General features: G+C 41.3%; 1 protein-coding gene across 4 annotated transcripts in view; it reads left to right on the plus strand.

Moving 5' to 3' along the window:
- Positions 1–26,572, plus strand: part of LGR4 (leucine rich repeat containing G protein-coupled receptor 4) — a 105,046-nt gene that overhangs the window by 60,848 nt on the left and 17,626 nt on the right. For all 4 annotated transcript variants that reach the window (XM_025266331.3, XM_025266333.3, XM_006045419.4 and 1 more), the window contains 3 exons: positions 16,914–16,985; positions 18,545–18,616; positions 26,138–26,353. In XM_025266331.3, the coding sequence (XP_025122116.1) occupies positions 16,914–16,985; positions 18,545–18,616; positions 26,138–26,353 (360 nt within the window). The remainder of the gene's footprint in view (positions 1–16,913; positions 16,986–18,544; positions 18,617–26,137; positions 26,354–26,572) is intronic.

Genomic DNA, 26,572 nt, shown 5'->3' on the forward strand with positions numbered 1-26,572 from the left:
GACTTGGAATGGGCCCTTATAGATTTTTGTTAGTGATGTGAAAGGAAAGGCAGAATTTTTGGAAAATATTAATTTAGCATCCACAAAGTTGGTGTCTGATGTGATGCTGTGTGCTCAGTCACTCCATCATATCTGACTCTTTGTGACCCCATGGACTGTAGCCCACCAGGCTCCTCTGTCCATGTAATTTTTCAGACAAGAATACTGAAGCCGGCTGCCATTTCCTACTCCAGGGGATCTTCCCAACCCAGGGATAGAACCTGGGTCTCTTGGGTCTCCTGCATTAGCAGATGGATTCTTTACTCCTGAGCCACCAGGGAAGCCCCCATACTACACGTTGCTGCCATAGTATTTTGGCTGTCCTTGAGACCTGTCAGGGCATTGGTAGCCATTTAGGGAATGGCTGAAATGTGGAGTTGTGAAATTGATTTAATTAGAAACAGGAGAAGGAGTATCCAACTGCTTTCCATAGGCTCCCACTGAGAAATCCGTGAATGTTACTATGAGCTTAGATGTTGCAACAGCAGTGGAAACTGTTGCCAGCTTTGGCACTTGTACAGTTATTGTTTAATACATACTATAAGACTAGGCTAGTTCTATCTGTTTCAAAATGGACTTTGGAACTCTTTACAATGCTAAAGTGAAAATTAGTTCTCTGAGTACTTGTTTTTTTGGGCAGGTGTGTCTGTAGGACAATTAATTCCTAGTAGAGATATTACTTTACAGAAGAGAACTACTAAGTAATTTGAACAGGAGAATAAAGAGTGGGTTAAAATTAAAAGTTATAAATACTTTAGCCAATAGTTGAACACACACACACACACACACACACGTACATGCAGACAATATAAAATGTGTGTACTTTTTTTTCAGAACCATTTGAAAGTAAGTTGCAATCGTTGAATTCTCCTTTACTTTTAAATAGTGCATTGTTTATTCCAAAAACACAAGGATATTTGTTTAAATAATTGCACTGCAGTTATCAAACAGAAATCTAGATTCCTATGTATTATTTGGTCTGTAATTCTTATTCAGATTTGATAGCTAATCCAGTAATATTCTTTCGCAAAAAAAAAAGTAGAATTGTGGTTCAGGATACATTTAGAACCACAAGTTGCACCTGGTTGCTATGTCTTGCTAATCCATTTCGATTTTCTAAAACTAAGTTTTATGGTCTCTATTTGAGTTACTGCTGCTGCTAAATCACTTCAGTTGTGTCCGACTCTGTGCGACCACATAGACGGCAGCCCACCAGGCTCCCCCGTCCCTGGGATTCTCCAGGCAAGAACACTGGAGTGGGTTGCCATTTCTTTGTCCAATGCATGAAAGTGAAAAGTGAAAGTGAAGTTGCCCAGTCGTGTCTGACTCTTAGCGACCCCATGGACTGCAGCCTACCAGGCTCTTCCGTCCACGGGACCTTCCAGGCAAGAGTACTGGAGTGGGGTGCCATTGCCTTCTCCACTATTTGAGTTACTACACATAATTAAAATTGGTCAAGCCTGGCAAAAGGAAGTTATTTTAGGGTTCAGTAGCAATAATAATGGCAGCCAAAATTTATTGAGAGTTTATTATGTACTAAAAAACTCAGAGCATATAATCTGGTTTACTGCTCACAAGATTCTTATATATCATCATGCTAATTTATAGATGTGGACAAGGAGGCTTTAGAGAGGTGAAAAACTCACTAGGTCATATAGTCAATATCAGAGCCAGGATCTGAATTCATGTCGATCTGATTCAAGTATTTCATCTTAATTTCTAAGCTGTGATACTGTCTCAAGAGGCATAGGATTGGAAGCAAGCTTAAAAGGACACCTGTTTACTCTCATCTACAATGCTAAGTATGTCCCAAGCTAACTGTCAAAGATGGTTGGCTGCCTAACATATCCCTTAAGCTAAGCTAACTCACTTCAGTCGTGTCTGACTCTGTGTGACCCCATAGACAGCAGCCCACCAGGCTCCCCCGTCCCTGGGATTCTCCAGGCAAGAATGCTGGAGTGGGTTGCCGTTTCCTTCTCCAAGCATGAAAGTGAAAAGTGAAAGTGAAGTCGCCCAGTCGTGTCCGACTCTTAGCGATCCCATGGACTACAGCCTACCAGGCTCCTCCATCCATGGGATTTTCCAGGCAAGAGTACTGGAGTGGGGTGATCCCTTAGTAAGGTCACTGAACAGAAAACTTATTAACAAAGAGATCTTCCTAGAATGAGGTTTTCTGGTCTGGCCATACCATTTTATAGGTGAGACTATCAAGGCTCAACAGTAGATAAGTGACAAGTTCCAAGTACTACAGTTAGTATGCATCTGAGCCAGAATTAGACCTACCTAGTTCAATGCCATGTCTACTATGTCCCATCACCTTTGGTATTTGAGATGCAGAAGTAGTTTCAAATAGCCTTACTGGGTTGTCTAGAGCTCTAGAAAGTAGCAGACTCGGTTCTCTTCCAGTATTTACAAGGAATTTCCTTTGCTTCCAAACTAACATTTGACTCACTTAACATTTACTCCCTTGATGAAGGCTTCTCAGATAAGCTTTTTCAACTGTAATAATTTCCCCGTGATTTCTGATAAATTTGACCATGATATTTGACAGTTCAAAATATTTTCTTGGAATTCTCTTGTTCCACTTTATAGTGCTTTGGTAGGATGAGTTGGTAGTGAAGATCCCTACATTTGCTGTTGGAAACTGTAGTCATCTCACAGAGGCGTATGGGTGCTCTCCGACTCATACCATTTCCTGTGTGTGATGTGGGGACCTCTCAGATTCGGTTATAAGGGTGAGAAGAGAAATGGGAGGGATCCTGTACTTACTGGACCTTCTGTGTACCAGACAGGTCGTCCTAGAGCAAAGATTGTTTTGTTTGAATTCATAAAACTCTGTGGGCTATATGTATTCCCATTTTGGTGACGAGGAAGCTGAATTTTTCTTGAGGTTGATTTCCGAAGGTCACATAGCCTGTTAGTAATGGGTCTGATTTCAATCCCACATCTGACAGTGTAGATGTGAAAAGGACAAGGAAAGACTTCATTAGACAGTTCATTGATTCATCAGACTGGTGTTAGGTAAAGCGCTGTGTGCATTGTTGAAGTCAACTGAGGTTCTTGCCTTCAAGAGAGATGAATGGTGTAGTAGAGTTACGGGAGTTCAAAGGAGAAAGGAAGGGAAATAACTTCTAGCAAAAAAGATTAAGGAAGGCCTCATCAAAGAGTTGGCATTTGTAGAGAGAGCCTCAAGGGATGGCAGAGTTATTCATGAGGAGATGTGGAAAAAGGAGGATGAGCAAAGATATGGAAATAGACTGGGACAGGAAGAAGGAGTGCAGGGTTTGGTTTGATTTTCGAAAGGATTTCTGTTGGTTTGATTTTTGAAAGGATTTCTGTTGGTTTGATTTTTGAAAGGATTTCTGAAAGGAAATTCTGGGAAGGAAACCTTCAAAGGAGTCGAAGGCCAGGCTGAGGACATTTCTTGGCAGACTCGTGGAGGAGGGTCAGGTGTTGTGTGGCTATGGAATTTTGAGCTAGGAAATGACTTGGTCAGACGTGACCTTCCATCATATCAATGTAATCTCATAACACGGAGGAGGATGCTTGGGACTGAGTGCGTGCAGGGAAACAGATGAAGATGATAATGGCGGTAGTCCAGGTGCGAGCTATGAGGCTCTGAACTCAGGTAGATGAAAGATAGTAAGAGGGAAGAGGAAACTTGGCCTAAGGTGTTATGCAAATAGACTCAAGAGGACGTCTCAACTGGGATGGCAGGGGTTGTTGTCAATAACACTTCACTTTTATTTTATTTATTTTTGTAGTTGCAGTAGGCGGGATCTTTAGTTGCAGCAGTCGAACTCTTAGTTGAGGCTTGTGGAATCTAGTTCCCTGACTAGGGATTGAACCCGACCCCCTGCATTGGGGAGCAAGGTGTCTTAACCACTGGACCACCAGGGAAGTCCAGTCCAGCACTTCACTTGTAGATTACCAGGAATATGGTGGTATTTTGGCAAAACTAAAGACCATGCAGTAAGAGAAATTGGTCCAGAAGAGAAGATAGTATGTGCAATTCTGAATATACAGCTTGATTTTAGGTGAGAGAGGCATAGGGACATCTGGAAATACAGATGTAGAGTCAAGACTTGAGATGGATGGGTGGGGAGTCTAGAATGGAGTTTCATGGGTATAGATTTTAGAGTCTTTTATTTTGAGGGGATTACTGGAAACATTAGGTAGAAAGAGCTTGCCAAAGGAGAGAGGGCAGAAGGAAAGGGAAGAGGGCCAAAGACAACTCATTGGGAAACACTTGAATCAGGGTGTGGGAAGAAGACCAAGTGCCAGGGGAGCAGGATAACTAGGGCAGAACCGTGCTCTGGGAGCTGTGGGAGGGGAGGTTTTTCACAAGAAATGAAGGATCAACATTGACATGCTGGAGAAAGGTGCCTACAGCCAGATCATAACAAAAGGCCTTGCATTTAATTTTTTTTTAAGAGTCCTCTCTACTGAGAGTTGTGAGAGTGCCTTTGGGGTAAAGAAGTTCATCTTAAAGCAGGCATTTGGGGACTGCTAGTAGGTAGTTTCTGGTTTGGAGAGAGAAGATGATGTTTGAAATATGTCTATTACCTGACAGGAGTCCACAGGGTGTAAGAGACAGAACCCCAACTGAGGTATCATAGAGGATTTATTGTTTCAGGTAGATCTAGGAAGTCTAGAGATGGAGTTGGCTTCAGATGGTCCTGGATCTTGGGGTTTCACAGTTGTGAGAGTTTTCTCATGCTTTCCATTTCTCAGCTTCAGTTGTCTCTATGTTAGTGTTTTTGATTTTGTTCTTTCCTGTGGTATTTAGCCTGTCTCCATATAATGGGTAAAATAACCTTCAACAGCCTCACGTAAGTCTTTGCATCTTGAGATCCGAGATGAGCATGTAAAATCTTCCTTTTTGCTTTTAGCAGCAAAATCCCCAGAGGACTTTAGTTGGCCAGACCTGTCCCATGTGCCTGTCCTTGAACCAGTCACTCTCCTCTTTGGGTTGGTGTGGTCCATCCTGGGCCCTCCGCTTATCCCCACTAGGACCACCTGGAGTGAGGAAGAAGCCTCCCAAAGAACTGATAGTGGAACCAACAGGCTCTGAACCTTTGTCCTTCAGTGCTTAGCAGCTTAGAAGTAGAGGCGATAGAACATGTGATATACTCAGAATTGGGGTTTAAATTAGTATTTCATAAGCAGCTAGGGGAAATCCAGCCGGAGAATCAACAGTTCATTGTTACAGTGTTTGACATGGAATTCAGAAAGTGTAGAGAGGCTAATGAAACCACAATTTGCTGGCGCATTTACCTATTTTGCTGCTGCTGCTAAGTCGCTTCAGTCGTGTCCGACTCTGTGCGACCCCACAGACGGCAGCCCACCAGGCTCCCCTGTCCCTGGGATTCTCCAGGCAAGAATACTGGAGTGGGTTGCCTTTTCCTTCTCCAATGCATGAAGGTGAAAAGTGAAAGTGAAGTAGCTCAGTCCTGTCCGACTCTGAGTGACCCCATGGACTGCAGCCTACCAGGCTCCTCCGTCCACAGGATTTTCCAGGCAAGAGTACTGGAGTGGAGTGCCATCGCCTTCTCCGTTACCTATTTTAATCAAAGCTAATTATTTGTTCTTTGACTAAAAGTAATCCTGTCTACAAGTAAGTGAAAATGTCTTTAATATTCTACGAGCGTGATTGAATTTTCCAGTAAGGAAATAGGCAAAGTCATTTCTTTCATGTATTGTCCACTCTTAGTCAAGCCATGATTTATTCTGTAGTAGAATTTTAATTCAGAATTTGCTCATCATTTGCCCCTGTTGGCTTTTATGTATACATCAAAGACTATGTTAGACATGCTAAAAGTACTTGTATCATCAATGTACTTGGCTTTGTAAGGAAATAATCCTAAAATTAATGGGTACTCAATTTTTAAAAATCTGGATGCATAGGAAGATAAGGAGAAGGGAGGAAAAACAATGACCTGTATCTTACCGTAGGAAATACCTATGGTTAACATTTTGTTGTTTACACTTCTCAACTCTTCTCTTAGTATATGTATGTACTTTCTTTTCTCAGCATGATTGGTTAAGACCAATCAGAATTTACTCATGGAGATGAGTCACATTTGAACAAACCTAAGCTCTGCCAGGAAGGCAGGGCTGGTATTTGGTAGGCAACCAACAGTGTGTGCCATGGTTCCTCTCTCTCCTAGTCACATCTTACTCATTTTATCTAGTCTGTTTTGAGCCCCTTCTGCTATTAAAAAGCCTTCCCTGGTCTTCCTTATCCAGATTCCTCTTGCCCCTTCTCTGCTCCTCCCCACTTAGCACTAGATTGAATGCCTTGTTATTTCGTGTCCAGGTGAGTCAGTCCACACCTGTCTGTTCGATTCCACAGACTCTCCTCCAAGTGCAGTGCCTACTGTCACTGTTCTGCTGCACATGACCTTTGGTGACAGTGACCACATTTTAGAATCTGAAGTTGAGGGAGGGGTTAAGGCAAAGGATCTCTTCTTATTTTGAGTTTATAGAAGTAATAAACCTTATCAGCCTATATAAAAACTGCATTCCATTGAAGGTTTATGTTTAATGAATTATCCTTATTTAAAAGAAATGAGAAATGTCTTGGGAAAATTCAGTACTTACTTTGCCCTACCTGTGGTACTTGGCTTATAGTAGAAGGTCAGTATTTATTGGTTATGTTAGCAGTAAATTTTTTTCTTACTCTGTATCATGTTTCCTCATATGGGTGGATATTTTGTGTGTTTAGTGCCAGAAGATAAATGACTGGGTTGTCAGGATAAACTTTGCTCAGGAAATTGTAACTGCTGCCAGGGTTTTAATTGATTTGCCTATAAAGTAAAGCCTTCTATGGGTTACTGACTATACAAGGAAGTGGCATATACAAAAGGGTCGTGGGTGCCGGGATAACTTAAGTTTCTTTGAATTGAATAAAGCTTTTTTAGTATATGGTGGAGTTCTAAAGGGGCTATAGCCTGAGTTTTGGCAAGGACAAGCTTATTTTTGATTAAGCATTGCTGCTTTTCTTTTTGTGCATTTAAACACAAATACGTAATATTTTACATATATATATGTATATGAAAAAGTTTTCCCCTTCTCTGTGAAGGAAGACTACAGTAAAAACCTTGGGAATTTCCATAATGAGAGTTCTTAGTACAGGCATGTTTATAAAACATTTAATTTTTATATATACTTCCATGAAAGTTGTATGAAAGTATAAAATTAAACTTCCCTGGTATGAGAAGAAATAGGGTAAAACATTATTAGTGGGTTCAGGACTCTCTGCTCTACTGTATCAGATAGTTTGTTTAGCCTTGGTAGGAAGCATGTCCAAGGAGACCTATCAAGGATGCTAGTCAATTGCTGGCCTTCTGTATTCGCTAGGAAAAGAGCCACTTTGGTCCTTTGAAAGTCACTTGTAGAAAATAACACAAAGCAACATGGTTCTGTTTCTAGAATTTCCATTATTTTATTTTGATTACCATATACAATGTCTAAGATTTACATTCTTTAGCAATGCTGTAGGAATTTAGACAAAGCACAGAGGAAACAGAGGCTCACTTTTCTCATCTGTTAAAAAAAAATAAGAGCAGGCCCACTGCGACATAGTAGGGTAATGACAATGTAAACTGTTACACAAATGTTAGTTTTTGTTAAGATGTACTGATACCAAATATCCCTAACAGGGAACAGTCTGTTTCTTTTTTTTTTTTTTTTTTAATATTTGGCCACCCTGCTCAGCATGAGATCTTAGTTCCCCAACCAGGAATTGAGCCGGAGCTCCCACCACTGGAGTCGTAATCACTAGATTGCCAATGTTTTGTCTTTTTTTTTTTTTAATAAAAGCAAGTCTCTACCACCCGCGCCGCTCCCCGCCCCCACCCCCATGCCACCCACCTCTTGAGTTCTTAATTTTTCACAGGAGCCAGCAGAGTTCTGAGCCCATAGTAGGACCTTAAGATAAAAATAAATAGATGATTAAGGACTTATTAGAGGTATGCATTATAAGTTTTTTTTTTTTTTCTTTCAAAATTGTTGCATACATTTTGGGTCTTGCTGATGTCCAATTATATTTAATAGGAGACGGTTGCTCACCTCCTGTTGGATGCTCTCCCGTGGCCTTCCTTGCCCAGTTCAGTGTTGAACTGGAAACTCCATCTCCGAGGGCAGAGTCATGGGCTGGTGGTTGCGTCTGTTGTACTTGGCACGGAGCGTGACGCCATGCAGATCCACTCACTTGAGAGAATTTAATGGCATCGCAGGAGGGGCAGCCTGGGGGTGTTTGGGTCCCATCTGCGAGAGGTCACGTGTGTGACTTTGAATGCGGCTCTATCGGGTAGGGACACATAGCTGTGGAAAGAAATGTTGAGGGAGGCAAGGAGCCGTGGCCGCAGGGGATTAGATCAGTGGGGTCCCCGTGAAGGGAAGGGTGGTGCTCACAGTTGTTTTCTCTCAGGACTTGCCACAAGGTCAGACCATCTGGTGGCCACCTCTGCAGAGGAGCAGGAGGCACACGAGTGGCTGGGAGACTGTGGCTCTGTAACCTCCGGCCGGGACCTGTCCACCAGGTGACAGAGAAATTGCCACGGGCCAGGCTGGCTATTGTCTGCGTGCAGAGTGTGCTCAGGCCTGGGCCTTCCTGCTGCAGTTGGTCTGCCTCCCTCTTCTCACTCCTCCCCATGGCTCCTCACAACAGCTGCTGGAAGCTTCTGACCCCTTCTCCGCCCTCCCCCAGCTCAGTCCATGTGTCTAGAGAGTGTGGATAGTGCAGTCCTTACCCTACTGTTTCCCGGCTGGAATTCCAGCCAAATGGCCACAATGACATTTCTGTCCCAGACAAGAAGAAACCTAAATCCAGGCACTTCTCAGAGACATAACACCAATTGGCGTACCCTCTAGTTCACACCCGCCTCTCGTGTTTCTTTTAAACCACTTCCCAAGTGAAGAAATCCCAGTCTAATTCAGCACATCTCATGAAGGTATGAACCCTCTGTCATGGATGACCGTGGATCAGTGTCCATTTAACCAGGGCCAGTCCAGCTTTCCTACTTCTGGGAGGGTTGGCAGATAGAAAATATCATGTAGCATGTGCATTAAGAATCAAGAATATAATTGCAAACTCTAGCCTCCCCTAGAAGGAGCCCCTAACGTGAATCCTTGGTCCTTATGAATAATAAATGCACCCAAAACAGACTCAGAAAGACATTATTCGCTGAGCCACTTGTATCCTGTTTCCTGGAACAGTTCCAAGTCCGATGGGAGTGCGGAAGGCTAATGGATTGCTGTTTCCCTCTCCTCCACCCTCTCTCTGTCTCTCTCCTCTCAGTCTCTGCTTCTGGGACTGTTGTGACAAGCAGAATAAATAGGAGTTGCCTTGAGGTAGACCGTGTCCCTGTTGGAAGTCCTGCTAGACTCGTTTTAATTCTGTGTGATCGTGTGCACAACCCCAGCCTGTGTTGAGATAACACTGTTGATCAGGAGACTGGTGTTCTCATATTCAAGGTCCACCCCTTTTGCTTAAGAAAATATACTACCAGAACATGTTAAGAAAGAACACTGTGACTGTAGCACTTTCAGATCAAGCCAAGTAGTTCTGTCCTGTTAGGAGACTGGAGGGGAGTCGGGGAGTAGCAATGAAACAAAAGGAGAGAACGTGCAGAAAAGTCAAGATCATGGGTCAGCTTTCTCCCATACCTAAAGTAGCAGTGTTACCTTTTTCTTGAATCTGGTCTTATATTGGGGCTTAGTTGAGGCATTAGAGCAAACACCAAGTGTCTGTTTCATTGAAGGTCTCACACAAGAGGATCCAAAATGAATATGACCTAGTCCTGTCCATAAGGCACCTAAATACAGTTGAAGGAGATACACCAACTTAATAATAACCAGAGGCAAAGTAAAATGCACCCAGTGAGAGCTTTGTCTAAAATAATCTGTGGAATCCAGGAAAGGGAATATCGTAGTAGTTCCACACTGATGGTAACATCCAGCTTGCAGTGATGATGAATAAGGTTTTCAGCTGGCAGAGACTGGAGAGGGGGTATTTCATATGAAGGCATTGCCATGATCAGAGGATCTGAGGTGGGAAAGCAGGGTGTTGCTAAAACATAGGATACAAGGAACATTCAGGAATAAGGTGAGAAAGGAGAGGATCATACTGAAGGTCTAGCTGATTCAGTTGTAGTGGGGGGAAGCATTTGGGGAAATGCTCAGTTGTGCTTTTTAAGATTTAGATCTCCCAGTATTACAATGAAGTGGTTTGAGGCAAGAATCTCATGGAGGTTCATGGCAGTAATCCAGGAGGAAGAAAATGAGAGTCTAGACTCAGGTGGCAAAGCAGGGAAAGTAAGAATGGATGGATTGAGACCTTCCATGGGGTTCTCTATGGGTTTTGGAGACTGATGAGCTGTGGTGGGGGGAAGGGGGTGCAGACGAGGGGAGGAGGGTTGGTAATGTCTGGGACCGCCCACCATTAGCGGCAGAAAATGGTACCACTTTTCATTTCACTCTTCTGTTCTCGCTGTAATGAGGTGTTTTTTTTTTTTTTCCTTTACTACTACTACTAAGTCGCTTTAGTCGTGTCCGACTCTGCGCAACCCCATAGACGGCAGCCCACCAGGCTCCCCCATCCCTGGGATTCTCCAGGCAAGAACACTGGAGTGGGTTGCCATTTCCTTCTCCAATGCATGAAAGTGAACAGTGAAAGGGAAGTCGCTCAGTCGTGTCCTACTCTTAGCGACCCCATGGACTACAGCCTACCAGGCTCCTCCGTCCATGGGATTCTCCAGGCAAGAGTACTGGAGTGGGGTGCCATTAGTGCTTCATAATCATCACAATAATAGTAAAAGATACAAGTATCATCATTTATCTAATTAAAAATTTTATGGAGCCAGCCAGTAGGTCCTCATGAAGTGAGTTACAGAGAAAACTGTTGGGTGTGGCACAGACCAATGCAGACCACGAAAGGGAGGGAGCTGGCCTTTGCTAGCAGAGGGCCATGGGTGGCAAATATTTCCTCAAGATCAGCCATCTCTTGGTCCTCTGCTTGTGGTGTGCTTAGTCGCTCGGTTGTGTCTCTTTGCAACCCTTTGGACTGTAGCCTGCTGGGCTCCTCTGTCCATGAGATTTTCCAGGCAAGATTACTGAAATAAGTTGCCATTTCCTCCTCCAGGGAATCTTCCTGACCCAGGGGTCGAATCCACGTCTTCTGTATCTCCTGCATTGCAGGCGGATTCTTTACTGCCTGAGGAAAAGCACAATGGAGAGAGTGCTTTGTATCCTGAAGAGTCAGAGTGAGTTTAGGCCTTGCTGCCTGCCACTCTTAGCCACCCAGGGATCCCATCTTACCCCACTTTGCTGCTGCTCATCTCTGACTGTGGGGAGGATGCCCCGTTGGTCTGTTGGAAATTCCTCCATAATTGCAGTTCTGAGCTCCTGATACCTCAGTCCCTGCTGTGAGCTCTGCTCTGCTGAGAGCTGTTGATCCTCAACCAAGGCTATTAACTCACCCAGGTCCACTGTGTTTCACCTTCTGGGAATTATTTCCCAACCTTTGGTGACACACCAGAGGCATCGAATTGCCGAAGGACACAGATAAGCCTTGGAGCCAGCTCCGTGAGAACTGGAATGCTGGCCCCTGTGCTTACCCGCTGTGTGACTTCTGCCAAGTCACCTAACCTCTCAGGGACCCAGAGAAGTAGGGCCCCTGTCCGGAGAAGATTGAAAGATAAGAATGTAAACCACCTACCTCAGTGCCTGCAATTACTGTGGGCACCTGACGCAGTAGGCTTTTCCTTCCAGGGTTTGGGACTTTGTCCCTAACCCCATTCTTTATTCACTTTGGTCTCTCCTGGGGCTGAGTTTTTGGACATGAAGCATCCATAGTGTCTACTATAAGAAATACTAGGGGGAAAAAAGAAGTACTGGCTCGTAAAATAAGCAACATGTAAAGAGACTTGGGAGGGAACAGTTGCTGAAGCTGCAGAGGCTTTATTAAGCTGCTGTGTTTATTATTCATTAACCCAGCTGCTTGGTAAACAGGGGTAGATGCATTCCCGAAGGCTCCACTTGATCTGTTTACTCTTGTAAGGAACCAAGTAATCAAGTGGTGTGAGTAGCCTGCTTTTGGAGGTTAGGCTCCTTTAGTTTTCCCAGGGCTTATAAAGAGGCAGATCCTTGGGAAAGGGAAGCAAATATTTTGGCTATTGTGGTTCAGCACTCTTTTCTGTTGACAAGTAAAGGTAATCACACTTTGTAAAACCCCTCTTTTCAATACAATAGGCTGAACTCCTCAAGGAAAGCCCATAGATAGGGGAACATTCAAAACCAGTATTAGAGATAAAATTCTGTGACAGCCTTGGTCTGTTTACAGTGTTTGTTTTTTGGTGGACTCAGCTTTTTAAAGCTGATCTTTCAGATAATAGTCACTTGCCACCCTGGGGACAATGGAATCTGTTCTCCCTTCTATTCCTTATGATCCAATTTGATCTTATAAAGTGTGACCTTTTGAACACTGCCTTCGAGCTCTGAGGATTATCAGTTGAATGTAATTCATGAGTCTGGGGTATAGAAAGTCCCCTGAGAGGGCTTGTCCTAAGCCTGCACTAAGGTAGGCTCTGGGATGCTATCTGTTTTCAGGGAGGAAATGCTGAGAATGCCGTTTCTGACTATTGGGTTGACACACTTGTGGGTGGCGACAGAATTGTGAAATGCAAGACCTGTTCTTAGAAGCTTTTTTATTTGGCCTATAAGACTAACATGCTAGAAACAATGAGTAGAAGACAGCCTGTTTAATGACCACACAAAGCATGTTTATGGTAAGAACTGAAGTTTTTGAGGGAAGTTACACAGGTGGTGACAATATAGAGCCTTGAGTCCTCCTTTTCCTATTTGGAACCAGTCTGTTGTTCCATGTCCATTTCTAACAGTTGCTTCCTGACTTGCATACAGGTTTCTCAAGAGGCAGGTCAGGTGGTCTGGTATTCCCATCTCTTGAAGAATTTTCCACAGTTTATTGTGATCCACAGTCAAAGGCTTTGGCATAGTCAATAAAGCAGAAGTAGATGTTTTTCTGGAACTCTATTCCTTTTTCATGATTCAGAGGATGTTGGCAATTTGATCTCTGGTTCCTCTGCCTTTTCTAAAACCAGTTTGAACATCTGGAAGTTCACGGTTCATGTACTGCTGAAGCCTGGCTTAGAGAATTTTGAGCATTACTTAACTAAGATGAGTGCAATTGTGCAGTAGTTTGAGCACTCTTTGGCATTGCCTTTCTTTGGGATTGGAATGAAAACTGACCTTTTCCAGTCCTGTGGCCACTGCTGAGTTTTCCAAATTTGCTGGCATATTCAGTGCAGCACTTTCACAGCATCGTCTTTCAGGATTTGAAATAGCTCAACTGGAATTCCATCACCTCCACTAGCTTTGTTCGTAGTGATGCTTTCTAAGGTCCACTTGACTTCACATTCCAGGATGTCTGGCTCTAGGTGAGTGATCACACCATCATGATTATCTGGGTTGTGAAGCTCTTTTTTGTACAGTTTTTCTGTGTATTCTTGCCACCTCTTCTTAATATCTTCTGCTTCTGTTAGGTCCATACCATTTCTATCCTGTATCAAGACCATCTTTGCATGAAATGTTCCCTTGGTATCTCTAATTTTCTTGAAGACAGGAAGAAGCACAAGCTGGAATCAAGATTGCCGGGAGAAATATCAATAACCTCAGATATGCACATGACACCACCCTTATGGCAGAAAGTGAAGAGGAACTAAAAAGCCTCTTGATGAAAGTGAAAGAGGAGAGTGAAAAAGTTGGCGTAAAGCTCAACATTCAGAAAACGAAGATCATGGCATCTGGTTCCATCACTTCATGGGAAATAGATGGGGAAACAGTGGAAACAGTGTCAGACTTTATTTTTCTGGGCTCCAAAATCACTGCAGATGGTGATTGTAGCCATGAAATTAAAAGATGCTTATTCCTTGGAAGGAAAGTTAAGACCAACCTAGATAGCATATTGAAAAGTAGAGACGTTACTTTGCCAATAAAGGTCCATCTAGTCAAGGCTATGGTTTTTCCAGTGGTCATGTATAGATGTGAGAGTTGGACTGTGAAGAAAGCTGAGCGCTGAAGAATTGATACTTTTGAACTGTGGTGTTGGAGAAGACTCTTGAGAGTCCCTTGGACTGCAAGGAGATCCAACCAGTCCCTTCTGAAGGAGATCAGCCCTGGGATTTCTTTGGAAGGAATGATGCTAAAGCTGAAACTCCAGTACTTTGGCCACCTCATGCGAAGAGTTGACTCGTTGGAAAAGACCCTGATGCTGGGAGGGATTGGGGACAGGAGGAGAAGGGGACGACAGAGGATGAGATGGCTGAATGGCATCACCAACTCAATGGACGTGAGTTTGAGTGAACTCCGGGAGTTGGTGATGGACAGGGAGGCCTGGTGTGCTGCAATTCATGGGGTCGCAAAGAGTCGGACACAACTGAGCGACTGAACTGAACTGACTGACACGGGTGGTGCTCGTGGTACAGAACCCACCTGCCAGTGCAAGAGACACAAGACGCAGGATTTGATCTCTGGGTCAGCAAGATATCCTGAAGAAGGGAATGGCTACCACTCCAGTATTCTTGCCTGGAGAATTCCATGGATAGAAGAGCCTGAAGGGCTACAGTCCATGGGGTTGCAAAGACCCCACAACTGTCCACGGACACAACTGCACAACTCGGCACCACTCACACTGGAGTCAGGAATTTAAGAAGTGAAGGTTAGGTCATGAGGTGAAGCATTTAAAGATACAGTGGTGAAGCTGGCTAGTTCAGAACTCAGACCATTTGCTGGGGAGGGATAGTTTTATTTTTTAAACATTTATTTTACTGCATCGGGTCTTAGCTGTAGCATGTGGGATCTTAGTTTCCCAACCAGGGATTGAACCTGTGTCCCCTGCATTGGAAGGCAGATTCTCAAGCACTGGACCACCAGGAAAGTCTCCAGGAATAGTTTTAAATACAAGCATTGAAAAATCTTAACACCATCTTCTCCAGTCCCTTCTTTTCTTTTCCACATGGTGAAACCTGAGAGGTGAAAGGCCATGAGGCTGATGATCTGCAGTAAACTATTGTGAGCCTGGATTGAGGAATGCCCTTGATGGGCATGCAGTTTAGAGCCTGGTGCTAGGGTGCCTTGTGAGAAACTGCAGGATGAGACAGCTTCCTAGGGAGAATTTAGTTTAGGAGCATGAACCTTGTGTTAAAACTGTAGCGCTGCCTGGGAACCTGGCATGGTTGTCCTTGCAATTGAAGAAATAATTCTACACACTCACTCTCTGGGTTTCTGAGTCCTATTTCACTTTCCCACTCCCCCCAACACACACACATCTTCCATGCCAATTACTGTGTTAATACTAAGAAATGATCAAGTGTTATCCTTTCCAGGGCTATTTATATTTTAACTGGGATGAAAACTTCTAAGAGAGAGTATTGCATCTAAAAAACAGTTTCCCATCTCTGTGACTTCAAGTTTACGAAGGGTAAAGGAGATATCTTTCTGTCCTAGAATCAGGGTATTTAAGAGCAGATTGAAATGAGGGGAACCTGAAGTCTAAGAAGAGGATGTCATCTCCCTGGGGCTGAGTAGGCACTCATTTGTGAATGAATTGCTGACCAAGGCTGGGGGGTGGTGCACTGTGTTTACAGAAAGAAGAGAAAAGACAATAGAAATAGACCCTGTCAAGGAGAAAATAATATGACTTGATGACTGTGATCCCAAGATGTGAAGGGGAGAGAGCATTAAAAAAAAAAAAAATCATACATATAAAATCTCATTGCTTGGGAGAGTCCCCTGGAGGGAACGAGGAAATTGGAAAAGTCCTATGTTTAATCATCTGGGCACATAACTATCATTTTTAAGTCAATACAGCTGACCCTTGAACAGCATGAGTAAATCCACTGATAATTTATAGTCACCCCCACCCTTTAGCCAAGGTTCCTCAACATCCAAGGATTCTACCAACCATGGGCTCTGTGGTACAGTAGTATGTACTATTGGAAAAGAAATGCATAGATGGGGACCCATGCAGTTCAAACCTGCTGTGTTTCAAGGGTCAACTGTACTTAAATCTACCTGCAGTTCACCTGTTTATAAGTTACTCATATGAGTTGCTGTCCTGCTTTTCGCTTTTCCCTCAAGTTTTCTATCCAACTTTTCCTCCCATGTCTGAGTGTCTGGGAACATGGTAGAAAAAGTGGGGCTCAGTCTGAACTGCAGGGCTCATTCTGAATTGTGTGCGCCTTTCTTACCCAAGGAATTCTTAGCCTTTTCTTACTTCACTCTTAACTCGCAGTTAAATTTGTCACTTTGAAATTTCCTTAGGAAAAAATTTATTTGCTTTTTTAAACATGCTTTTGTTTGGGAAGTTCCGCTTAGAGTGACTTTCACTTTTTGCTTCTCTTTTGCATGGAATATGCTGCCCTTGGTTATGGAGAAGTAACAGGATGCCTCCCGAAGGCATTCATTCCTCCTTGCTCTGATCGGTATAAAGCTCCTGTCTGCTGTATACCAGGGCTCTGTATTTGTGAGGCACTTGGAAAACACTGCAAGCTGCAGAGAGTGACCATGAATAGCAAACTTAATTTGGTCTAATGTGTTTTGGCTTGCTTGACCTCACCAGAATAAAAATGTGCCTGTTTAAATTATTGTATTGGAGTTAAAAATTCTAGAGGCATTTATCTCATTGGAAGAACCTTGGGATCGCTTTAGCAAAGGTTTAAGTCCATGTTTAATGTCAGTAAGGTTTGAAAGATGTTTAATGTAGAGCTTCAGTAACGATTGGGTTATTGTGAGTTCTGAATTTTAAGAATCTGAGTTACTATTTTTCTCTTGCTACTTTTTTTTTTCCCTAGACGATTGGCTGGCAACGACCTTTCTTTTATCCACCCAAAGGCCTTGTCGGGGTTGAAAGAACTCAAAGTTCTGTAAGTAATGCAATTTTAGAGTTTCACAGCTGGCTGTGTATTTTCTTTCTGCGTAGTCAACATGCTTGGAGCTAGGTTAAGCACAGTTTCTTTAGGTTCAGGATTAAAAGATTTAAGGACAGGCCAATGGGTAGTGTGGGAGGCTAGAGGGTGATTTAGGCAAACTTGGGTCTAGATAACAAAAGTTAACGTCTAAATAATAGGTATTCTGAACTCCAGTGCATTACAGTTGAATGTTAGGCTTTATGTGTAGCTAAAGCACTGAATCAAAATCATATTTAAACGTCACTGGCAAGCTTTGTTTCAACTTCTCTCCACCCACCCGCATTGTTTCTACTCTTACTATATTAATAGCTATAAGAATTTTGAATTTGCTGACCCTAAAGGCAAAAAAGCTTACAAGAGCTCCAAATGGTAAAAATCATTTTAGAGCTAAAGGGAATTGAGGTGACACAACTAAGCAACTGATCTGATCTGATCTGATGATTTACACAGCCTGCGAGGGGTCAGGAAATAAATTCCTGGCAGGGAGCAGGAGCTTGGAGGTTGGCAGGTTGGAGAGCAGGTGAACCGACCACCAGCCCCACTTTGCCACTACCTCTCTGGGTAAGCATCTGTAAGTCACTCAGCCTCTCTGGTTCAGTGAGTTAGATGGGCCTTTTTCCATTTCATTCTGTGGTGGTGATTCTAATCAGGTAGTCATTTTATTAATGTGACCAGGAAGGGCATTAGGCAAAAATAGTAAAGACTTCATTTTCACTACTGGTCTATACCTCCATTCTCCAGGTTGGCGATAATTAGATAATCAAAGTTTTATTTCTACCTCAGCCCTGTATTCACTGAGGACATGGCCACTGTTCATAAGAGTTCAGAATCTGCTGTCCTCTGGGCAGGATTGTCGTTATCTAATGTCCATGTTTCTGGACTCTGCTTTTATTCCAGATGCTTTTTTCTAGAATAATGCTTTATTCCAGGCATTAGGGATTCTAGTGGATTTGCTTGCTCCGTTGTTGTTGTTTAGTCACTCAGTCCTGTCCAACTCTTTTGCAACCCTGTGAACTGTAGCCCACCAGGCTCCTCTGTCCATGATTTCCCAAGCAAGAATACTAGAGTGGGTTGCCGTTTCCTTCTCCAGGGGATCGCCCTGACCCAAACCCACTTCTCCTGCATTGCAGGTGGATTCTTTACCACTGAGCTGCCAGGAAAGTCCTTACCTCCCAGTTAACCTGTTATATGTCCCAGTTAACACTCATGGTACCTCAGTGATGAATATTAATTAGGGTGTCTTAATTTCTGAGAAAGAGTGACAAAACAATCCCAGATGATCCAGCAGGTCTGTGTTAGGAGGTGGCTTGGGAAATCAGCCTACTATATTTCTGGCTTTAACGACAAATGCCTCTTACTCTTTGGCAATTTTCTTATCTTGGATGCATTCCACCTTGACTCCTCTCCCTTTCTTGCTATTGGAAAGATTTTATTTTAAAGAAATGGTTTTAAATTCTTCTAAGAAAAAATGGTCGCAATTGCTTCTTATTCACTAACCCAAGTTTTCCTTCCAGAACCCTCCAGAACAACCAGTTGAAAACAGTACCCAGTGAAGCCATTCGAGGACTGAGCTCTTTGCAGTCTTTGTAAGTAAACTTTTTGGTTTTCTGCATCCTTGCATCATTAGGAGACCACTCAGGCTGCTAAATATGTACAGAACTGGAATCCTAGAGAAAGAAGAGATGTACCCTCTCATTTGGGATAAAAATGGGAATGACTGGCTGCTGTTACGGAAATGTCCTTTGAAATATCCTGTCATCTCCAAGGCTGGGAGAAAGCTACAAGGTTGCATGTGGCAGGTGATTACACTCTCTTTGGAGTCAGAGTTGTGTATGTACTGAAGTCCTAGAGTCTTGTGCCATGACACTCAAGAAACAGCCACAGAGAGGTTTCTGTTTCGGGTGGTAATGATCATCAGAGCACAGTGATTGTAGGTCTTTATCTGTGGACATTGAACACGTGTAAGGGACGGCAGTTTAATTGCCTGTGCTGTCTTCTTGGTTTTTTTTCTTTTTTTTTTTTCCAAGGCAAAGTTGGCTTGATGTGGAATATTCAAGATTTCAGCTCTTCAACAACAAGGTCCTGCTGTATGGCATAGGGAATTATATTCAATATGCTATAATAAACCATGCATGCTGAGTTGCTTCAGTAGTATCTAACTCTTTGCAACCCTATGGACCATAGTCCACCAGGCTCCTCTATCCATGGAATTCTCCAGGCAAGAAAATACTGGAGTGGGTTGCCATTTCCTCCTCCAGGGGATCTTCCTGACCCAGGGACTAGATTTTAGAAAAGATTGAGAAGCACAGAACTGAACTAACCCGCATCTCTTACATTTCCTGCATTGGCTGATAGGTTCTTTATCACTAGCGCCACCTGGGAAGCCCAATGGAAAAATATATGAAATGTATATGAATATGAAATATACATATATATAACTGAATCACCTTTTTGTATACCAGAAAGTAGCACAACATTGTAAATCAGTCATACTTCAATTAAAAAAAGATTTCAGCTCTTGGTTTTAACCATGTTTAGCCACTGTTTTTAAAAGCTTTTTCATGTAGCACTTAACTTTATTCTTGTTTGCATTCTTTCACATATATATGTGTGTGTGTGTATATGAACCTGGAGAACGGGAGTCATTGCCTCTGTGGTTTGGGTATGCATACCCCACTTCTCCCTAGAGTGGGGGGATCAGGTGAGCAGCAATATTATCACTGGAACGTGCAAACCCACCGAAGAGTCTAAAGAAACAACCATCTTTATGTTAAATAAACAAATATTTATTCATAACTAGAATGCATGTTGTGGACTAGCGTCCAGTCTCCCCATCCCTGACTTAAAAGATCTAGTTTCTCTGTCTTCAGGGACTAGATTTTTAGAAGAGATAGAAGCACTGAACTGAAGCATGTGGTTATTGTAATCTTTTCCCAAGATTAAGAGAAGCCCTTCATGTATTTATCTGTCAGAATATTTATATTGCTCTCAAAAGGAGTTCAGATAAGTTCAGATTAATTAGAATTCTGGAACAGGCCTGTCTGGTTTTGAATCCGCACTCTTGCCACTTGTTCGCTGTGTGATGTTGGGCAGGTTATTTAAAATTCTCTGTGAGTCGTTTGCTTATTACCTACCATGTACGTTCATGCGTGAAAAGCACTTCAGCAATATATGACCTGTAGTAAGTTACTCAATAAACATTTGTAGAATCTATTAATAGTAATAATGGTGATGACTATTTCATCTGTTCTTTCGATTGCTAGATTACCAGACTTGCCTACCTAGGTGAAGGAATCATCTGAAAGTAATGAAAAAGTATTCTTTATAACAAGCAATGTCATTGTTTCTTATCCTACTACAGTAATGAACACAAATTTGCATTGCTTCAGTTCGTGTCCTAATACTAAATACCGTGGGACTAAGGCCTAATTTCTTGAAGCGTGGCACTTGGACCACCCACAGCAAAATCACTAGGGGGATATAGCTAGAATACAGATTCTTAGGCCGTATCCCAAGAGTCACAATATTGTCTCTCTAAAGGTAGGGTCCAAGAAGCTGTATTTTAAAAAATTTACTCCAATCATCCTTGTGTATACAGAAGTTCTGAGAATCACTAAATGAAAAACTGAAGTAGAGACCATACTTAGGTGTTCTAGGCTATATAATTAGGTTGTCACCACATCACATATCTGTATACTAATCCCATAGGTTTTTAAATTGCCCTTTGAGATAACTGTGAGTGTAAGCATTAGTAGAAATGCAAGTGAGCTAGGGAAGACTTAGGTGAAAATGATTGACTGGCTCATCCCCTCCACTGGCTAATATAAAATAATTTTTAACTGAACCAAAAGCATATCACTGGAAATTGTAAATTATAGATTACCTTTGACTTTAGATATTTTTATAGTTAATGGGCAGTGAATGTGGAAATGAAAATACATACTAATAAAGCATAGCATATGCTATAAAGGCCAAACTTTAAAATATATCTAATATTATAAAAAGGTATCTGGGGTACTGACCATTCAAGTTCTGGTTTCAATATAAATTTATTTAAGGTAGAAATTTGTTAAGTAGCTCATTTCACCCAAATGCCAAGTTATGGAATATAAGAATTTGTCATAACTAATTGCATAGGATTCTGAATAGATTCTTTTGGTGAACAGATTGGAGTGAGTTCCTTTAAAGAATGTGGTTTCACTGCCTCCACACCATTTCTAACCTCAGACAGAAGTACACAGAGAGAGCCATCTCACCTCCCTTGGATCTGAATTCATTAGACATTTTAAATAGTTCTCATTTTCTTTTGCTTCTTCAGAATTTGTTTTCCTTCAGAACCTTCATACAGAATTGTTCTTATTTCCCAAGACTTAATGATCAAAATATTCAATCCTTTTGTCTAGCTGGAAGGCTGAAAAAGAAAAGGCTAAAATCTTTGAACGTTAGAAAAATTACCAAGAAAATACGCAAATAGATTTTTTTTTCTGATTTGTCATCCTTAAGTGCATTAAAATACACATGGCATTTTTGGTAATTTAGATGATTTAAAGTATTTTTTCACAGAAATTGTAGGTTTTTCCTCTAAAGTAATGTTTTAAACCAAGGATACTGTGCTCATCACCACTAAGTGCATTGCATAGTTTAAATTATGTCCAAAATTGGAATGGGAGGTTGGGTTAAGGAGAGGAGTTAAACTATTTTTTTTAATAAAGGCATTGGGGCCTTTTTTTTTTTTTTTTAAGGTATATCAGAAATACAAGGAGCTATATGTCAGGGCTGTTTTATTTAAGAAGGAAACGTTCATGGGTTTGTTAGCATAGTGGGTGTAGTGGTCAAGTTAGATACAATTGAAATTCTGTCCTGGTGTAAAACAGTCTTATCAGCACTTGAGTCAGTTTGAAAATCTGATCTTCAGACCTGAATTACATGAAAGATTTCCTTATGGTTTTGAAATAGTGCTTAGAAGGAGCAAAGTTCATTAGGGTTTGAAATTGACCAGAAGTGGCTTGATTCAAGTGGGTGATGATGGCCGTAAAAGCTGAAAGTGAATTGTAGATATTAATGAAAAGCTCGCCTAACAGCCCTCCATGAAGCCATGAAAATGGCTAAAGCATTGCCTGAGTCGGATATTAAAATGACAAGTCAGAATTTGTTCCACTAGAATTTAAAACAATTTTTTCTTTACAGTCATTCTCACTTATATTGACTATTAGAGGATTTCAATGACTAAATTTCCTAGGTTTTCTACCATAACAAAATTTCTTAAATATTTTAAACTGGTAACAGAATATAATACTTTAATGTTTATATTATTGGTAAATGAGGAGTAGAGAGAAAAGGGGGGAGCTTTTGATTATACTGAACAAGTGTTGATGGTAGCATAGACATTCATCAGAAAATACACATAGAATTGTTACTGTCATTTCATTTAAGGCAAGAGAAAAAAACTGTGTGAGTCTCAGTTAAATATAAAACAGGCTTTTGAGAATAGGGAATAGAAGCACATTTTAAAGACAAAAATAGTAAGGGAATTCAGTCAATACATTGTTAACTGTTTAACAATTGAAGTGCACTTAAATAAAGTAATAGTTATCTCTTGCCAAGTGGAGCTGAAATGGTAAAATAACTTAAGCCACATAATCTCTTCACTTTGTGAGATATCTAATGCTATGTACTGCCACTGTTGAAAGAATTAGTTTTGTTTCTTTTTTTGGTCTATTAATTATGATGAATTTTAATAGTGTAGCTCTTTGGTACAAATGCACACTTTTCTAAGACCATTTCTCTGAAAAACATTGATCTTGATGTAAGTGCAAACTCATTATATTTATGGGTGTGCCACCAACACCCATGTGAATTGAGGCATAAGGATTAACCATTTGAGTCACTCCAAATCCTTTTTCTCATTAAGTTTTTATTTAAGGTTTCCATTTTCCCAAAGTTCTTCCTTTAGATTTCTTATGGCTGACTTTATAATCTGGGGAAATTTTAACAGAGGAAATTGTGTCTGTGCATTTATTGTTTATAGTTATTTTGCATAGAAGGTAGTTTCCTTACTGTTCTTAGCTCAGAACTCACCTAGTTATCTTGCTCAGTGAAGACCACCCTTTTCTTTGGTGGGTTGTGGCACAGAATTCAGCAGGAGCCCAAGTGGTGTGTATAACACTGGACTTTTGTTTAAAAGGCCTGGACAACTTTTCTTATAGTGTTTTGCCACATCTATTTTCCTTCCAGTTTTATTGAGATATAATTGGCATACAGCACTGTATAATTTTAAGGTGTACAGCATAATGATTTGACTTAACATACATCTTATGGAAAACTCTGAGTCAACTTTTTGGCCAACCCAATAATACCGCAGTAAGTTTAGTGAAAATCCATCATCTCATATAGATACTTGAAATAGAAAAAACGTTTTTTCTTTGTGATGAGAACTCTTAGGATTTACCATCTTGACAGCTTTCATATATAACATACAACAGGGTTAATTATGTTTATCGTGTTGTACATTGCATCCCTAGTAGCTATTTTTCTTAACACAGAGAGGACTTAATGCCAATGGAGTGTTGTATGTTTGGGAAGCATTGCTCATTATTTTTGTGAATGTTAATGAATATTATCTTATTATTACAACATAAGCAGTTTACACTTTTAAACTATTATAATGCTGAGAAACTGGGGAGGGATCTCAATTTGTGCTTAAAATATAATCCAAACTCCTCACCTGGCCTCCAGGGGTCTGCGTCCTCTGGTCCCCATTTGCATCCCATCTGGGTCTCCCTGGTTCCTCCACTCTCTTCCTGCTGTGTTCTAGTCACTAGAACCTTCTGGGAGTTGCTGGGACCACACCAGCTGGTTTCTGCTACTGAGCCTCTGCCCTCACTGTTTGCATTGCCGCGAACACTCCTTGCCCACCTTCCTTGGCCCCTTGCTCTGGATCTGCTTATGGTACCTTCTTAGAGATGCTTTTCCTATTCAATACGTTTTCAGAAGCTACCCTCCCCTGCAGCCCCTGCTAATCCTTATCTCAGTACCCTGTTTATTTACTTCATAACACTTTGTAAGCACTTTGCACTTATTTTTCAGTGTGTTAGTTATAGTGTGGGTCCCTCTTCCTCATGCATGTGGTGTGCACCATTTTTACTTTTTTGTGCCTAACAAGATACTCAGTTTACATGTGTTGAGTGAATTGCAGACAAATTAGCTACAAGGAGAATTTAATTGCATGCTTTAGTGACATTATATGGTTAATTGTATGGTTGTATTTCAGTTCCACCTTATTTATAGAAAATGTACAGATGTCTGAATGTGAAATAAATGTCCTTAAATCCCTTCCACTCAAAATATATATCTCTCTCCCTAAATAGAAGTACCTTGAGTCTGTGAAGTGTGTGCATCTGTGTGTGTGTGTGTGTGTGTGTGTGTGAATGTGTGTGTTTTGAACACACTGCTGTCTACTCAATAAAGTGGATCTGCTAAACAACCCTGTAGCCAGCACATTACCAGTCTGTTACATAAAGGATGCCTGTCTTTTCTCAAGGGTAGGTTCTAGAAACTCCAAGGAATAAACAAGCCTAAAACTCTTTGTTTCTAAGTGGATTCTTAAGGCAGCTGCTTAGTTTCTGGAGCTCTCCCCTTTTTAGTGCTCTTCCAGTTATCCTGACTACCAAAAAGGAAGCTTCCATCAGATCCTCACCAGGTCCAAGGGTCTTTGACCTCGACCAGTCTGCCTTTGGGAAGGAGACTGCATTTGGATCTGGGGCACTTAGTTGGGAGCAGGGGCTCAGCACTTACATGGAGGGGAAGGGACAATTATGGCAGGATCTGAAGCTAGAGCAGCGTAGAGAAACTGGAAGCATGAAAACCACTCTAAAGTCAGAACTTCCTGAACTTGAAATCTGCCAAAGCTGATTTCTTCAAAAACAGGCTGCCATTTTCACCTTGCACCCATTTCGTGTATGTGTATATGTGTGTGTGTGTGTGTGTGTTCACTAATTTTCACCAAGAGGTCTAAGCCTCTAAGACATGGATTTAAGTAGTGAAGATATATCAACAAGGGATTTGTGAAGAAAATTGAGATTTGCCCAGGGCATGCAGTTCCTCAACATATTAATTACTAGCTTATCTTTGTGTTTAAAAGCAGTTATTCCAACAATTATCCCTGATTGTGTCAACACTAACACTTAGGACTAGTTTTCTCAGATTTTCAGATGGGGATTTAACTTCTAAAAATGAATAATCCTATTAGTAAAGTGTCCTTAGTTCCAAAATTTGGGGAAAAATCGAAGTAACTCAAAAGCCACAAACATGTTGATCAGAGGAAGTGTTTAATTTTGTCTATGGATAGTTGGCCCTTTTCTTAATATCTGTTAATTTTGACAAACTAATTTTTCAAATGTACTTATACCTAAGAGAAGAGGAGAGGGTTGCTTTGGTGGTATGTGACACATATTTTTAACTTGCCTGGTGGTAATAAGGATTGTTGAGAATCTAATGAAATGGTTTGTTGATGTATAAAAAAATTTTTTTAAATTATGTTCTTACTTTTTTCCATTTGGTACCAAGTCAAAATAGCAATTAAATTTAATATCAGATATTATATTTGTAAGTAAAGTAGTTTATTTGCTCAGCTTAGTTTCTTCTTGTTGTTTTTCTGTATTTTTGATAAGTGCATTCTGTAACATAAAAGTCAAGCTTGAGATTTATGGTTCTTTTCTTTTTCTTTTTTTGAGAATTGCAATTTAAGTTTTATTTGGGGTGAAATGAGGACTGCAGCCCGGAAGACAACACCTCATATATATATATATGTATATAATGTATATTATATGTATATATAAACATGTCATTCTTCCATACAATTATGCTTAGCCAAAAATTCAGATTTTTACACATCTGTTTGTTATGAAGGAAGGGAAACAATTGACTTTCACATGCTGGTCTTAGAAATATTAGATTTGGGAAGAACTTTAAGTAAAATGAAAGAAATCAAGGACGTTGTGGCTATGGTCATTTTTGTAACATTTTTTTTGGAACGCTGAGTACTTGTGTGACTTGGCTTGACTCATTCCACTAGAATCGTTGCTGAAGGCGATTGTTGTTTCTGTCAGGCGTTTAGATGCCAACCATATCACCTCGGTGCCCGAGGACAGCTTTGAGGGACTCACTCAGTTGCGGCATTTGTGGCTGGATGACAACAGCTTGACGGAGGTGCCAGTGCATCCGCTCAGCAATCTGCCCACCCTGCAGGCGCTGACCTTGGCACTCAACAAGATCTCCAGCATCCCTGACTTTGCCTTTACCAACCTGTCCAGCCTGGTGGTTCTGTAAGTATCCATCCCTTTTAACACCATATATTTGTGTTAATTTGGGGGCAGAAGCAGAGTTCTTATGGAAAATTGTTTTGAAGGAACCTCACTGAATTGTGTTCTTGGAGAGCTGGTGTTTGGAGGAGCTGCCTATTTTTACAAAATTACATGTGCTGACTTTTAAAAATACAGATCAGGATAATTTAAAAATGAATGGCTGATGATAACAGTTGAATC

This window comes from Bubalus bubalis, chromosome 16 (assembly GCF_019923935.1).
Source record: "Bubalus bubalis isolate 160015118507 breed Murrah chromosome 16, NDDB_SH_1, whole genome shotgun sequence".
In the NCBI taxonomy this organism is placed as follows: Eukaryota; Metazoa; Chordata; class Mammalia; order Artiodactyla; family Bovidae; genus Bubalus; species Bubalus bubalis.